The sequence below is a fragment of the Quercus lobata genome, chromosome 8 (assembly GCF_001633185.2).
Source record: "Quercus lobata isolate SW786 chromosome 8, ValleyOak3.0 Primary Assembly, whole genome shotgun sequence".
Classification (NCBI taxonomy): domain Eukaryota; kingdom Viridiplantae; phylum Streptophyta; class Magnoliopsida; order Fagales; family Fagaceae; genus Quercus; species Quercus lobata.
This window is the reverse complement of record NC_044911.1, coordinates 62,202,095-62,219,329: the sequence shown is the minus strand read 5'-3', so window position 1 is coordinate 62,219,329 and position 17,235 is coordinate 62,202,095. Positions and strand designations below refer to the sequence as shown.

At 39.0% G+C, this 17,235-nt stretch overlaps 1 protein-coding gene across 2 annotated transcripts in view; it reads left to right on the top strand.

The window, feature by feature from the left end:
* Nucleotides 1–1,885: 1,885 nt before the first annotated feature.
* LOC115954558 (7-deoxyloganetic acid glucosyl transferase-like) overlaps nucleotides 1,886–17,235 on the top strand; it is a 43,294-nt gene continuing 27,944 nt past the window's right edge. Inside the window, exons 1-2 of one of the 2 annotated variants that reach the window (XM_031072435.1) lie at nucleotides 1,886–2,629; nucleotides 4,596–5,314. In XM_031072435.1, coding sequence (XP_030928295.1) covers nucleotides 2,113–2,629; nucleotides 4,596–5,314 — 1,236 coding nt within the window. In that variant the 5' untranslated portion in view covers nucleotides 1,886–2,112. The remainder of the gene's footprint in view (nucleotides 2,630–4,595; nucleotides 5,315–17,235) is intronic. The other variant, XM_031072436.1, reaches the window with a different exon arrangement.

Sequence of the window (17,235 nt, the reverse complement as noted above, 5' to 3'; positions counted from 1 at the left end):
AGAGGGACAGGGAGAGGGGAGACATGTTCTCACACAAGACCTAAGAGAGAGGAAGGGGGAGAGGCAGATGTGAGAGAAAGTGTGAGATCTGAAAATTTTAACCTAAACTTAAAGACTTAAAGTCTTAAACGACTTTGTAGTTTTGGAATTAATATTAATTTTAATATTGGGTTCAAAATGGCGTCATTTTATATCAATTTTTTAAACTTATAAAGTTGCTATATGAATTGTTTTAACGCATATTACTATTAACTTAAACCTAACCCGCCTCTCTCTCCAAATGGTATGCTAATTCCTCTCTCTCTCTCTCTCTCTCTCTCTCTCTCTCTCTCTCTCTCTCTCTCTCTCTCTCTCTCAGTATTTTTTTGTGGTGTGGTTCTCATCGATGTGCAAAACTCACCACCGCTTGCCGCACCGGCTGGCATTGGTACTCAGAAAACTCTACCAACCACCATACTTAAAACCTACAGTTGAGCCATGAGTCAGTCGGATTGGTGCGGTAGGGGGCGGTTTTGTTGGTATCGGGTGGTGGCTGAACAAGCCTATTCATCTCCACTTATTTGTTAGGTTGCACTTGTATCTACATACAAAATGTTTTAGAAGGATTTTTCAAATCTACAAGGGTTGCTATTAGTGTTATAGTTGAATTATGGGCTTTATGAGATGGATTATTATTAGCTATTAATCACGGGTTGCAATTTCTAAAAATTGAACTTGATGCAAAAAAAATGTTTTGGATCTTGTTAGTTTGAATTTTGGTTAATTCAAAGAGATCATGTTCTGCCCTTTTAAATGATTGCAGGTCATTTCTTAGCAAGTTTCTTCTAGCCAAACTTAGGAATATCTATCTTGAAGCTAACAAATGTGCAAACATCACTACAAAAAAAATGGGCTATCCCAACATCTGAAGACAATATAACTTTGTGGTGGAGAGAGTCATGAATAAGCTTTCGGGTTGGAAAGCTAAATTCTTGTCTTTCGCAGGTAGGGTTGTTTTAATTAAATCTGTCATGTCAGCCATTCCTAATCATATTATGCAAGGGGTGGCTCTTCCAACACATATTTGTGATAAACTCTACTGTGCATTTGGTGACCAATTAGTTTTTTATGTTATCTCCTTATTTTAAAAAATGTACAGTAATAAGTTGTCTGCCTCTACTGTGCCTTTGGTGACCAATTAGTTTTTTATGTTATCTCCTTATTTTAAAAAATGTACAGTAATAAGTTGTCTGCCTCTACTGTGCCTTTGGTGACCAATTTGTTTTTTATGTTATCTCTTTATTTTAAAAAATGTACAGTAATAAGTTGTCTGCCTCTACTGTGCCTTTGGTGACCAATTAGTTTTTTATGTTATCTCCTTATTTTAAAAAATGTACAGTAATAAGTTGTCTGCCTCTACTGTGCCTTTGGTGACCAATTAGTTTTTTATGTTATCTCTTTATTTCAAAAAATGTACAGTAATAAGTTGTCTGCCTCTACTGTGCCTTTGGTGACCAATTAGTTTTTTATGTTATCTCCTTATTTAAAAAAGAAAAAGAAAAAGATGTTCTCGCTTTTCACTCACCATTTTCTTCACAGCAATTAGCAAGTCGTCAACAAAGTAGCTATTCATGAGTATCTTTTCCATATTACTTTGTTTTATCCACAACTTAGCTATAAGAATTATGAAAATACACTTTAGATTAGTCATATATTTTTGTCTTGGCTTTTTTCCACTTTCATGTCTCTTCTTCAATAATTGAAGATTTTTAGCTTCATCTTTTTGGCAGTGTCGATAAGTCTTGCCCCACCTCTGCCGTGGGCTCTACGGAGTTTCTTCTCATAGCTGCCACACGTTGTGCCAACAACTAATAAGTTAGCACCTACAATAATATGTGCCACCTAATAGGCTTTGCCCAAAGCAAAATGATAACCACATCAAATTACACCATTCTTGCAATGACATGGACATTTTTGCAATCGTGACTTGACTCTAGGCAAAGGAGTGTACATAACTATATATGTAGTATTTGTGGGCAATAATAATGCGTTAAACTAAACACCACTCAAACACAATTAGTGTCAATACAGATAACAGTGACATTAAGTGAATCCATAAACCTAAAGTTGATCATGGAACAGTACTGTCCTCCTGCCCATGTTCTAATCTTTCCCTTTCCGGCGCAGGGACATGTAAACTCCATGCTCAAGCTAGCTGAGCTTCTTGGCCTTGCCGGCATTCATGTCACCTTCCTCAACACTGATTTCATCCACGAACGCCTTGTCCGCTACACCGATATCGAAACCCGTTTTAGTTGCTATCCAGGGTTCCAATTCAAGACCATCTCTGATGGCCTTTCCGCTGACCACCCACGATCTCTTATCAAGTTCATCGAAGTGTATGACTCGTTAAATTCGAAAACCAAGCTTCTTCTTAGGGAGATGCTGGCTTCAAATCAACTTATTGGCTCCAACACTAGGCCTTCCTTGACTTGCATCATAGTTGATGGACTCATTGGCGGTTTTACCAGTGATATTGCCAATGAGTTTCGAATTCCAATCATTTATTTTCGTACCATCAGTGCCTGCTGCTTTTGGGCTTATTTTTCTGTTCCTAAAATCATTGAAGCTGGCCAGATTCCTGTTAGAGGTAACTTTCAGAATTGGCATCCATTTGCAAGATTTTTTTTTTTTTTTTAAGTCATCATTTGCAAGATTTTACTTGTTTTTTAAAATCATTTTCATCGGGTACTGAAAAAAGTGTAGGGAAAATTATCAAAGTCTAATCTTTAATCTTTTAAACTCTGTTTGTTTGGAAGCATAGGAAAATTTTTAATTTTTAACCATGTGTTTTTTGTACAGACGATAAAAAAGTGAATATAATTTTTTTGAAAAGCTGAATTTTTTTTTTTTTTTTTTTTTTTTGGTATTGATGCATGGCTAGTTAATTATAATTTTTTTATTAAAAAATACAATTTAATATAATAATAATTGATTTCTACTCCAGAAAATGTATAACTTATAGTAACGAGTCTTTTATATATTGTCACAACAAAATCTCATAACATTTTCACAACAAATTAAAATAGTTAGATCCAATCTATCATATCTTAAAATAAAATAAAATAATATTTTAGCCGGTTTATCACAATCAAAATAAATATGTTGTAAAAATATTGTGTAATTTTGTTGTGTTTCAAGACTTCCTCTCTGATAATGGTAGACAAAGTTGTTTTGATACAATTATAACTTATAATGGCATAATGATTCTTTAAAAAAGAATAAAAAGTTATAATAGCTAGGCAGCAGGCATGATGGAACCTTCAGTTGATAATGTTTATTGGCTAAGAGAGAGGGGTAAAATGATAATTGTGTCTTTATTGCACACTTTCTCCCATATTTTCTCCTCAATTTGGAGGGGAACAATTTTGTACTCTCGGAAAGAAAAGAAAACTCCCTTACACCCATTTTCTTTCCATCCAAATTGCTCCCCTACCAGACAGACAAAGCAAAATTGTTTTTCTTTCCCATTTTCCAGAGTACTCCTTAAAATACCCCGTACCAAACACTTGTTCAATAAGGAAATGAAAAACCCAACTTAGTTCAACCAATACACTAATATAACAATTTTTCTACCCCTTTTGCAATGAGACAAATGTCCTTACAATTGGGATTCATCCGAACAATGCACATGAATGTGCACAAAAAGGATGATGATAAGTGCTTAAGATATTGTATACAATGTTAATGTCCCCTGTTTAATACGAAATTAAAAATTGAAATGGAATTCTTGGACTCTTCAGCAAATAACATTAATATATTATTTACTACAAAATAATTTAACGATCATAATTTTTGTGTAAATAATGTATTAATGTTATTTTCAAAAGAGTAATTAATGAATCTAATCCTTATATAGTTAACAACTTTGTAGCTCAACTAATAAGTATTTTCTAGTGTTTAAATGTACACATTTAAGTTACTATCCTCTCACCTCCAACTACCAAATTATCAAAAAGAATATGATCCTTAAGATGTATTATGTACTAAAAGAGTAGCCATTTTTATTAATGTAGCTAGAATTTAAGATACTTTCTTAGGAAAATTAGGAAAGCTCCTTAAAGAGTTTGACGGCTCTTCTTTAGTCAATTTTCCATGAGCAACAAAGACACAAGAAATTTCACAATGTTTTTTACAATTTTTTATAGTAGTAAGTTGTGATTTGAGTAATATCACATTCATATGGGTCCATCACGAACACCACTTTTATCAAGCATCCATTACATTAGGCCATATGGCAATATTTGTGAATAATTTTGTGTCACTTAATTTATTGATTTTTCATGAGGTCTTAAGCAACCAAAAGATCCAAAGATGATAGAAAAATGCTAAAACTATTATTAATTTTATTACAAATTGCATATAAATAACATGGCAACATATGTGATCAATATGATCTCTTCAACAATATACTATTATAATAAATGTCTAAATTACTTTACTATAATTAGTGACATATTAGTTTGTAAAACTTAAGTGGTATATTTCTAGTATCCCTAACATCATTTAAGTTGATATTATACTAATAAGTGGGTGTGTATGCATTAAAACTCTAGGAAATGAGGACATGGACCGCTCGATAACAACTGTGCCAAGCATGGAAAGTTTTCTCCTTTACCGAGACCTCCCAAGTTTTTGCCAAGTCAACGACCTAAACCACTGCAATCTCCATATCTTTGTGAGCGAGACTCAACAAAGTCCTCAAGCACATGCCCTCATACTTAACACGTTTGAAGATCTAGAAGGACCTGTACTCTCCCACATACGCACTCATTGTTCCAAAGTCTACACCATTGGACCCCTCCACATGCACCTAAAATTCCGACTCGAAGCCAAAACATCATCGTCCCAATCTCAATCTTCAAACAACCTGTATGAAGTGGACAAGAGTTGCATAACATGGTTGGATGCCCAACCATTGAAGTCTGTAATCTATGTAAGCTTTGGAAGCATTACGACTATCACAAAGGACAAGCACATCGAGTTTTGGTTTGGTTTGGTGAATAGCAAACAACGGTTCTTATGGGTTATACGATCTGACTTAGTTGTAGGAGAGCACAATAAGAATGAGGTTCCAGAGGAGCTGCTACAGGGGACAAAAGAGAGAGGGTACATAGTGAGTTGGGCCCCACAAGAGGAGGTCCTAGCCCACAATGCAATAGGTGGGTTTTTGACCCACAGTGGGTGGACCTCAACCTTAGAAAGTATAGTAGCTGGGGTGCCCATGATCTGTTGGCCGTTCATTGGAGATCAACAATTGAATAGTAGGTTTGTAAGTGAGTGTAGAGAGGGAAAATTCCCGACCTATCACAAGCTGACACGTCACATTACCAAGTCCACAAAATACAGCCAATTACAGAACACCATGTATTGCTACTAGGTTTTGCTATCACTATTCAGAAGCCAACAGAAATTTGCCAAGTGTCATGCAAGAGCCAATCACGCATCAGCGCACGTGTAAGCGATGACTCAAGCAGCCTCGCACGTGTAAGCGATGACTCAAGCAACCTCGCACGTGTAAGCGATGACTCAAGCGGACCAATCAAGCTGTGACATGTGTCACCAATCAAGCTCCGCCACGTGTCGCTCACCCACCCCAAAACTCCTATAAATAGAAGCCTTCTTGAGACATTTAGGAGGACCAGATTTAGAAGGAAAAAAGCTCTGCTGGAATCAAGCTCTGAAGCCTCCAGGAACTTCAAGAACTTCAACCCCAAAATCGGAGAACATTCGAAGCAGAATCATCCAGATCATCTGCCTAGATCCTAAAGTTTGCGGGAATCAAGCTCAAAGGTCCGAAAACATCAACAAATTATAAATCAGTGAAGCTCTACGGATTCAAGCCTCTAAAGCCCCGAAGAACTTCCGCCACAAATCTTCAAATACAAAGAACATTCGAAGCAGAATCATCCAAACTATCTGCCTAGATCTCAAAGTTCACTGGAATCAAGCTCAAAAGCCTCCAGAAACCTCAAACAACCACAAATCAGTGAAGCTCCACGGATTCAAGCCTCTAAAGCCCCGGAGAACTTCCACAACAAACCTTCGAAGACGACGAACGCCCGAAGAACACACGAAGAACACAAAGAACACAAAGAACACGAAGAACAAAGAATTTCTAACAAGCTCATAGCCAGAGATTCATTGTAATTCTGTTCCAAAGATCTTCGATCCATCCCTCAACCAAATTGAAGGATATTTTGTGTTCAAGTCAAAACCACATTACCACAAATCCAATTAACAAATCTTTTAAGGAGATCGAATCAGAGGATAACTCTTTTGTAATCACAGAGAATTGTACCACACAATCATCAATACAAATTCGCATTTGTGAAACTATTTCACTTGTTCGACTTTATTTCCAAACGAGAGATTTAGTCGCTTACAAATTCTGGCACGCCCGGTGGGAGATCTCTGCCTCTCATCTCGTTCTCCTTCAAAGAAAGAAATCAACATCATCTTGCTGCCTACTTCAATGGCTTCTAGCAAGAACATTCAAGCTTCAACAATAGCTACTTCAACTAAACTTGGTACGGCTACCACCAACAACTGCATTGGTGCAATCAATTGTAGCCAACCTAAAGCAAACAATCAACTTCAATCTCAATCAACCAAGGAAGCCAAGGTCCAGACAATCATCACCTTAGACCCTCTTACAAGAAACAAGGTCATCAACAAGGACGTCTCCACCTTGGAACACCTCAAGTATGGGGGCAAATCCCCTTCTTCCTTCACAAGAAGTTGGTCGCACGATTTCTCTCCCATCAAAGGGAACCCAAAAGATAAGATTCCACGTGCTCACATCAAATCACTTTCTTCTTCATCATCTTGGGAAGTTGTGTCAGTCATGATGACTAACACCTCTACCATGGAAGAAAAGATGGCCGAAATGGAACAAAGAGTCATCCTTCTTACAAAAGCAATTGAAGATAAGGACCTCCAAATTGCAACTTTGATGAACAAACTCGAAGTGCAAGATCTTGGTGAATCAAGCCATGGTCATAAATTCACATCTGCAAAGGATGACGAAGGGAGAGAAATTGAAAACACTCCCCGACGAGAACAATCTACTTCGGTTGCTTCGCTGTTAGTCCAACAATTACAAGACATGATAACAAATACCATCCGAGCACAATATGGAGGTTCTTCTACAAGTTCTCTCACATATTCAAAACCCTACACAAAGCGCATCGACAACATGAGGATGCCAAATGGGTATCAACCCCCTAAGTTCTTGCAGTTTGATGGCAAAGGAAATCCTAAGCAACACATTGCTCACTTTGTAGAAACTTGTGAGAATGCAGGGACTCAAGGAAGCCTCCTTGTAAAGCAATTTGTCCGTTCACTCAAGGGAAATGCCTTTGATTGGTATACAGACTTAGAACCTGAGTCAATTGACAATTGGGAGCAACTCGAAAGAGAGTTTCTTGACCGATTCTATAGCACACGTCGCACGGTGAGCATGATGGAGCTTACTAATACCAAGCAATGGGAAAATGAGCCTGTCATTGATTATATCAATCGGTGGCGTTCTTTGAGTCTAGATTGCAAAGATAGACTTACTGAAATATCTGCTATAGAGATGTGCATCCAAGGCATGCATTGGGGACTTCTTTACATCCTTCAAGGGATAAAGCCCCAAACATTTGAAGAGTTAGCAACTCGTGCCCATGACATGGAGTTGAGCATTGCTAGCCGCGGAAGTACAAACCCTCCCATACCTGAGGAAAACAAAAGGGAAGTAAGGAGGAATGATAGGAATGCAAAAGTCAGCCTCAAAGACCCAATGGTTGTTAGCACTGCCGAAATCAAGGTTCCAAGAAGAGGAGCAAAGGCAAATGAAGAACAGCTTGAAGGGTGACAAAAGAATGAAGTGCGTCGCCTGACCTTTAAGGAACGTGAGCAAAAAGTATATCCGTTCCCCGATGAAGATGTGCCAAACATCTTAGAACAACTATTGCAATTAAAGCTAATTGAATTGCCAGAATGCAGGCGACCAGAAGACATGGGGAAAGTTGATGACCTTAACTACTGCAAATATCATCGCATCATTGGCCACCCAATACAAAAATGCTTCGTCTTCAAAGAACAAATCATGAAGCTTGCCAAAGAAAACAAGATTGATCTAAACTTCAATGAAGTTGTTGGGTCAAACCATGTGACCGTTGCTTGTGATATACTTCCAACTCTCAGGCAGGGGGCAAACACCATTGGAGCTCACAAGTTGATCGACAATGATGATGGCATAAGGATCGGCCCCATCAATGGGAAGTTCCTTAAACACTTCTACACTTGAAAATCAAGAATTGCTCCTCGGTAAGAGCTTAAACTACCCACTGTAGCGCTGCAAGAGTACATGATGTCTTCCCATTACCCTTCAAAGCATACCAATAAAGAGAAATTAATCTCACTCCATGTCAACAATTGCGAGTGTGGCGTAGCGGTTGGACGCCCGTGTCACCCTTGAGGCCATCTCGGGTTCGATCAATGGTGATACCCACTATTACACACTGTGCCCCCCTTTTTGCAAAAAACAAAAAAACAAAAAAAAAAAAAACAAAAATCTTTTGAACTACGTGATGACTTGATCCCTCTCCAGGGTACGTAGGCAACTTAGTATCTTTTGCTGAGTTCAGTCACGCACTAAAAAAAAATTATTAAACAAAAATAACCAAAAAAAATAAAAATCATCAAAAAAAAATCTGTTGAACTACGTGATGACTTGATCCCTCTCCGAGGTACGTAGGCAGCTTAATACATGTCACTAAGTTCAGTCACATGAAAAGAAGAAGGATTGCTTGTCTAACTTGAATAGTTTCTCCATAGGCCATCAACGTGCCTTCAAGAACCCTTTGATTGGCAAGGCATCACTTAAGATCAGTCAATTGCTCACTACATGATGCTCAAAGATCATTATGGTAGAAAATGACAGCTGCAAGGAATTGGTGTTACTCAGCTTTCCTTGAACTAATGATAAACATAAGTTGGTTCTTGGTTGTGGAGTAAAATAAAATATTCAACCTCTTTTTGCAAGGAATGAAGTCTACATGGCATTGCTCATCTTCTATCGACATCCACCCACATCTTTAAAGTATGCTTTGCATCACTTATCTTCTGGGGGCATCTTCTTGTACCTTACAAGTCTAAGCTACATCATCTTTCTTCTAGGTTGTGCCACTTCACAACTCCGAAATTTGAATCACATCATCTCCCTTCTGAGTAGTGCAGTTTCACATCATGTCTCCAAAAGTTGGACAATGTCACCTTCCTCCGACATCTGAAGTTGGTGTTGCATCATCTCTCCTCCAAGGGCATGTCCATGCAATGTCAAAGTCTTGGCGGCATTCTTCTTGAAACTTCGAGGTTTTGTTGGCATCTCCTTGCATCTTCAAAGTCTTAATGAGAGCTCTTTGCAATGTCAAAGTCTTGGCATCTCCTTACATCTTCAAAGTCTTGATAGGGACTCCTTGCATTTTCAACATCTTGTTGGCATCTCTAAAATTTTGATGTCTGGCTACAGTGCTATACGCCCTTGATGTTTGAGCAATGTTGCCCCTGAAAATTGCTTTATGACTTCATGAATGTTATCACGACTTCGGCGAATGAAGTGACATAGCTTCACTGGCAAAGATTCAATGTTGGCATGGCCTCGGTATAAATGGAGTGTTGACGTGGCTTCATGGCTATTGGCATGACTTCTATGCAAATGAAGTTTCGACGTGGCTTCATGAATGTTGTCACGGCTTCGATGAATGAAGTGTTGACGTAGCTTCAATGGTAAAGATGCAATGTTGGCATGGCCTCGGTATAGATGCAATGTTGGCATGGTCTTGGCACGAATGAAGTGTTGACATGACAAAAATGAACGTTGGCACGGCTTCAATGCAAATGAAGTGTTGTCATGGCTTCATGGCAAAAATGAATGTTAGCACGACTTCAATGCAAATGATGGTGCAATTTCAAGTGCTAATGTGGAGTGTTGTCGTGGCTTCATGACGAAGATAAGTGTTGACACGGCTTCAAGGCAAATGAAGTGTTGACGTGGTTGCTTCAATGCGAATGAAGTGTTGAATGTTGGCATGGCTTCAGTACAGATGAAGTATTGACATTGCTTCGTAGCAAATATGAATGCTGGCACGGCTTTAGTGCTAATGAAGTGCAAATATTGCATCATGGCAAAGATGAAGTGTTTACATTGCTTCGTGACAAAGATGAATGTTGGCACGGCTTTGGTGCAAATGCTAATATAGCTTCATGGCAAAAATGAATGTTAGCACGACTTCAATGCAAATGATGGTGCAATTTCAAGTGCTAATGTGGAGTGTTGTCGTGGCTTCATGACGAAGATAAGTGTTGACACGGCTTCAAGGCAAATGAAGTGTTGACGTGGTTGCTTCAATGCGAATGAAGTGTTGAATGTTGGCATGGCTTCAGTACAGATGAAGTATTGACATTGCTTCGTAGCAAATATGAATGCTGGCACGGCTTTAGTGCTAATGAAGTGCAAATATTGCATCATGGCAAAGATGAAGTGTTTACATTGCTTCGTGACAAAGATGAATGTTGGCACGGCTTTGGTGCAAATGCTAATATAGCTTCATGGCAAAAATGAATGTTGGCCAGCTTCGGCGAAAATAGAAGTGTTGACGTGCTCAAATGATTCCGGCGAATGAAGTGTTGACGTGGTTGCCTTCGATGGCAAAGAAAGTGTTGATATTGCTCCGACTTCAATGTATAATGTGATGGTGCACACTTCAAGTGCTAATGTGGAGTGTTGTCGTGGCTTCATGACGAGATAAGTGTGACACGGGCTTCAAAGTCTGAATGGAAGTGCAAATATGGATTCATAGCTTCGGTGCAAATATTGCTTCATGACAAAGATGGAACATTGGCATGGCTCAATGCAAATAATTCTTGTCATGACAAATAAATGAATGTTTGGCATGGTTTTCAAGTAGACAAAGCTAGCGACAAGACTTCGTTGCAAAAACCTTTTGCGGCTTTGTGGTAAAGACTCTTGACGGTGGGTTTTGGGCAAAGATTATTGAGACGCTGTGTTGAAAAACAAGTGTTGGTGCACTTATTTGCCAAGGAAATGCGTAGCTGTATAACAAAAACAAGCAAAACAACAAACTTGTAGAAGAAAATCTCATGGCACGTCTAAAAAAAAAAAAAAAAAAAAAAATCTCTGCATAATTTCTCAGACTCAAAATATCATACTACCCACTGAAGGCTACGCTTGTACAACTCAGTGCATTCCCCGGATGGCCTTATATAGAGGTTTGTGGAGCTCAAAGTCAAATTTTGCAAACACTTAAGGTCTGGGAAGTCTGCACCAAACCTTGAAAAAAAAGGGGGTGCCCATAAATGCATAGTGCTGTCAGAAAGAAACTGTTGCACATTCTAGGCTGTATATTGTTCCAAGTGATTGTGCTACCGACTTTAAAAACACAGAGACATTTGATGGTTAGCCAATATGCCCGAAAATTCAAACACTGTCAGAACCACAATGAAGACTAAAATGGCAACAAATTTAACAATGTCTGCCGTCTCCTCTTCCAGATTTCTAAAACTTCTGACAAGATTTCACAAAAAATCAACCCACAGGAGTCTTCCACAGCCTTCGATCCACCAAACCTGAAAGATCAAGACCCATAAGTCTAAATACAAGCACAGCCTTGTCAGAATGGCCGCCGCAAGAGTAGACGAAAAGGCCGTAAGTGACCCGTGGCTTTCTCACACAAGTCTGTACAAATCCAGGCATCATTTCAGGAAACTAAGCATACCACTAGATTCATCGGCCCACGATCTACAGAACCCAAAAATTTCAAGCCCAGAAACGGCCGCATCCGCCTCCATGCGCCGCCACAAACTCACGACGACCCGCGGCCTAATCCTTCAAATCTGTGCAAATCTGCCCTTGATTTTGGAAATCTGACTGGACCATGGTCTTTTACGGCTTTAGATCAGCAAAGCCCGAAAATTTCAGGCCCATAAGCCCAAGCACGCGCCGCCACGCGCCGCCAAAAGATTCGACGGCGCGGCCTTCAATCTCACGGGCCTCCATCAGCATTCGCGCTTTCACACACGCCGGGGGTACCTCACGCGGGCATGTGCCATATGTGTAAGCACCAACGCAGTGACGTCATCCATGACGTCACCTCCACACCTGCTGACCCGTTGGTCCGATTCGACCCGGATCCGAACCCCCTGAAAAAAAAAAAAAAAAAAAAAAAAAAAAAAAAAAAAAAAAAAAGGAATTAAATTAAATTTTTTTTTTTTTTAAAAAAAAGCTTGAACCAAGCAAACTTTTGACCTTGACCAGAAAATCAAAATTTTCAAAACGGACTTGTCCCACTCGATTTTTCGAGTACATTCCGATTTTTGGGACCCGTTTCTTCATTCGAAGTTCAGAAATTGTGCAAATGTCCAATTTCCAAAAAATTGACTTTTGTGCAAATATTGACCAGAAAATCAAAAATTTCAAAACGGACCTGTCCCACTCAATTTTTCAAGTACATTCCGATTTTGGGACCCGTTTCTTCATTCGGAGCTCAGAAATTGTGCAAACGTCCAATTTCCAAAAAGTTGACTTTTGTGCAAATGTTGACCAAATGTCAAAAAATTTTGAGATGGACCTATCTTGCTCCATTTTTCGAGTACATTCCGATTTTGGAGTCCGTTCCGTCATTGGAGACTTGAAAATTGCAAAAAAATGACTCAATTCCAAGTGTTCAAAACTTAGGTCCTCAAGAACAAAATTTGAGATTCATCCATTTAATTGGGATCCCCGCAGGGTTATTCTCCAGATTTCATCAAGGCTTGCCTTTCAAAGTACAAATAAATTCTCACAAGTGTGTCTTAAAATTACACTAGGTCATTAATTCAATCTGCTATTCCCGTTCGGTGCCTACCAGTCTCCAAACTTACCATTCCCGTTCGGTGCCTACCATTCCCACCTACCGTTCCCACCTACCATTTCCACCTACCGTTCTCACCTACCATTCTCACCAAAAATTCTCAACTACCATTCTTAACTACCTACCTACCATTCTTCATCTCTCTACTATAAATAGGAGGGCCGGGTTCATCAAAAACTCATCCAAAAAAAAAAACACTGAATCACGAAATGAAGATTTGCCTCTTTCAGATTTTCAAATCCTCCTTTTCACAACCATTTCTCACTATGATCTTATCATTCTCAACACCTAGCAACCGATTTTGCTTCATAATCGGTTTGAGATCAACCCTCCCATGGTTCGGTCGAAACCCTATTTACAACATCATTGCAGTTTTGAGATCCAAACAAACTTTATTTCTCCACTTAACGACCACCTTTGTCCATAAAATTACTCGTAACAAGGTCTGCATTGCGGTTCCATGTTTCCTTGGACTTGGTTGGCCAGGAAATCCAAGTCCAGCAGAAGCACCTGTTCCTAACCTCAGGGCTCCTGTAGTCTCTTTCCAATTGCTTGGTCTTCCAGCAGAGGCAGTGGTTCGGAACAAACAGCAACTTGTCTGGTTTCCAAACCAGGTTCACAAGTTAGCTCCATCTTTCATTTTTTCTGTGCTTTTCCAACAAATGGCAGTAAATGAAGATGGTAAAAAAGTGTTGGGGTATCCTACAAATTGTTTTCCATCAACACTTAAAACAACCTCCAAGGTGCCAGCTCATCAAAATTCAGCCTTTGGTGCCGGTAAATGGTCATCAAAGCCTTATTCCATGTCCCCACTACTACGGGACCTAAAGGTCATCGTTGCTGGTACCTCAAAATTTATTTTCTGAAATTACTCCAACTTAAAATCAGCTTGAAGAATTTCAGAAGGTACTCTTCTGAAATTACTTCAACATAACATCCGTTGGCATGGTCCCATCACACAGGCACATTCGGTTACTTGCTGCCAGACCCCATGCAACACACAGTCAGTCCCATATTCAAAGTTGTACTTCCCATAAACATCTACACCAGAAGGGTCCCAGCATACAGGGCTAGCACCATGGTGGTGTATGCTTTTGCTCATTTGCTTTGCTTCATCTCCATCTTCTTCGTTGCCACTACCAGCATACCCAGAATACATAAGCTTCTGAAATTACTTCAACTTAACTTGAGTGATACAATTATGCAGGCGCATTCAACCACTTTCCCACCTGTCCTCGTTGTAATCTAAAGCGTGATCTTCTGAAATAACTTCGCCAGAAGTTCTTAAGAACACGAGGTTAGTTCCATGACCCTGCATGCTGTATCCAGCTACCATTCTCTCATCTTCCCCATCTTCAACATCTTGTGATCGCCGCCAACGATCCAAAATGCTCTTCTGAAAGTACTTCAACTTAATCTCTGCTAAGAAGGCTCCATCACGCAAGTACGTTCAAATACTTGCAGACCTTTTTCCGGTCTCATCAAAGCCTTTCATATGGGTGGGTCTACTCTTCGGAAATTATCTCATCCTTCTGAAAGCTCCACCACCTTCAACAACTCCACCACCTTCAACAGCTCCACTACCTTCAACTACTTCACTTAAATAGTCAAGCACCAAAAATCCATTTTTTTCGAAACTCATTCCCACACCACACTCTGAAACTGTGTGCGTGAACGAGTCTCGAGGGGGCATTTGTAGAGAGGGAAAATTCCCGACTTATCACAAGCTGACACGTCACATTACCAAGTCCACAAAATACAGCCAATTACAGAACACCATGTATTGCTGCTAGGTTTTGCTATCACTATTCAGAAGCCAACAGAAATTTGCCAAGTGTCATGCAAGAGCCAATCACGCATCAGTGCACATGTAAGCGATGACTCAAGCAGCCTCGCACGTGTAAGCGATGACTTAAGCAGCCTCGCACGTGTAAGCGATGAATCAAGCAACCTCGCACGTGTAAGCGATGACTTAAGCGGACCAATCAAGCTGTGACATGTGTCACCAATCAAGCTCCGCCACGTGTCGCTCACCCACCCCAAAACTCCTATAAATAGAAGCCTTCCTGAGACATTCAGGGGGACCAGAATTCAGAAGTGAAAAAGCTCTATGAAGATCAAGCCTCAAAGCCTTCAAGAACTTCAAGAACTTCAACCCCAAAATCGAAGAACATTCGAAGCAGAATCATCCAGATCATCTGCCTAGATCCTAAAGTTCACGGGAATCAAGCCAAAAGTGTCCGAAAACATCAACAACTCACAAATCATTGAAGCTCAACGGATTCAAGCCTCTAAAGCTCCGAAGAACTTCCACCACAAACCTTCGAAGACGAAGAACGCACGAAGAACACGAAGAACGCGAAGAACAAAGGATTTCTAAACAAGCTCATAGCCAGAGATTCATTGTAATTCCGTTTCAGTAATCTTCGATCCATCCATCAACCAAATTGAAGGATATTTTGTGTTCAAGTCAAATCCACATTACCATAAATCTAATCAATAAGTTTTGCAAGGAGATCGAATCAGAGGATCACTCTTTTGTAATTCCAGAGAATTGTACCACACAATCATCAATATAAATTCGCATTTGTGAAACTATTTTACTTGTTTGATTTATTTCAAACTAGAAATTTAGTCGCTTACACATCTCTATAGACTATATGGAACTAAAATGGCAAACCTTAAGTTGCACTTTTATTTAATAGATATTTAAGACGGATTGAGATATAGGTATTGCATCTGATGTAATTGTTATGGATGATTGAGATTTAAAGTTGCAAAAAGCTACATTAAATCTCAACTATTAAATATTAAAAAAATGAGAAAAAAAAAAATAAGAATAGTAAAAAATTGTTGTGAGAAGGAGGATGATTAATTGCACGGTGTAATTGCATATTGCAATTGCACTGGCTCTCAATCCCCCTAAGACCAGTCTAAATACTCCATTTCAAGGGGGCTTGGTAAAGGATATAACTGAAAGTGTTATAAAGTGGGCGAAGGTTAGTGTCATTGTCATTGTCGTAGTTGTTATCGTTTTTCTTCTATATAGGATGGCTTGGAAAGGAGAGGCCTCGAGAAATCAGTGTACTTGATCGAGCTAGTAGAGGTTGTTATAACAGTTAACTAATCAGTAAGGCATGCGTCTATTCTTTTTCTAGTTTCGTAATATGCAATACATGCATGATGTTCTTGATTAATGTAGGTGTGTGTGACACCAGCTGAGAAGCTTTTGCATGTGTATAATGAAAAGTAGGGGACAAATTAAATGTGGATTTTGCGTTTGGAAAGCTACGCTACTGAGTTGAACAAGGCTCTCATAGCAGCAGCAGTTCATTAATGCCCTTTTTGATGTACTTTTTCTTGTTCTTGTTCTAAACTACTTTGCATGAATGGTGAGGTGAAAATAGCCAAATATCACGTTTTAGCAAAATTTATGACAAATTAACACTGTTTCGAAAATATTTAGCAATTTACCACTTTTTTAGTACTAGAGTTCCACAAAATCGAGTTCTAAATAGTACTCGAGTTCAATGAACTCGAGTTCCTAGTGAGTCGCTAGTGTGGCATTGTTGACCTGGAATTTGTGTAATTAAAAAAATAATGTGGTACTCGATATTACTGAAATCGAGTTTCTTTATAGTACTCAAGCTTCATACAGTCGAGTACCTTTTTATTTTTTTTTTATTTTTTACTTTTTTTCCTTTTTCTACTTTTTGTTTCATACAAAACTTTTACTTAGGAAATGCAGACTTGTTTTCCGCACAACTACTATGTTGACTCTATCTATATATATAGCTATATATGCTATATGCCATTCTCATCCTTGACACATATCTAACTCAATGGCTTTCTTTGTTTGCTTCTTCCTCTTGTGATCGTTGTGTCCACCAAGCTAAGGTTGCCTATTTCTCCAAAGCTTCAGTACTTTCATGAAACTTGTCAACTCAAAGAAAATGGCAAGCATTTATGGCCAAAGTGTCATCCATTTCGGCCAAAAGAAAAGAAGCATGAATTTGGTTTGCATGTCAGGTGTTGTTCCTGGCCATCTTCTTTGCCAATTCATGAAGAACATTTAATGCAAGCTCTTGCATTTCTTCACGCATGAAACTTCTTGAATATCATGTATCTTCCTGACATAGGCATGCAAGCCATTTAATGGTTTGTTGGCTAATGTCAAGCCACTAAGTTCGACTATTCAAGCCATTCCAACATAAACAAAAAGTAGAAAAAGGAAAAAAAAAAAAAAAAAAAAAAAAAAAAAAAAAAAAAAAAAAAA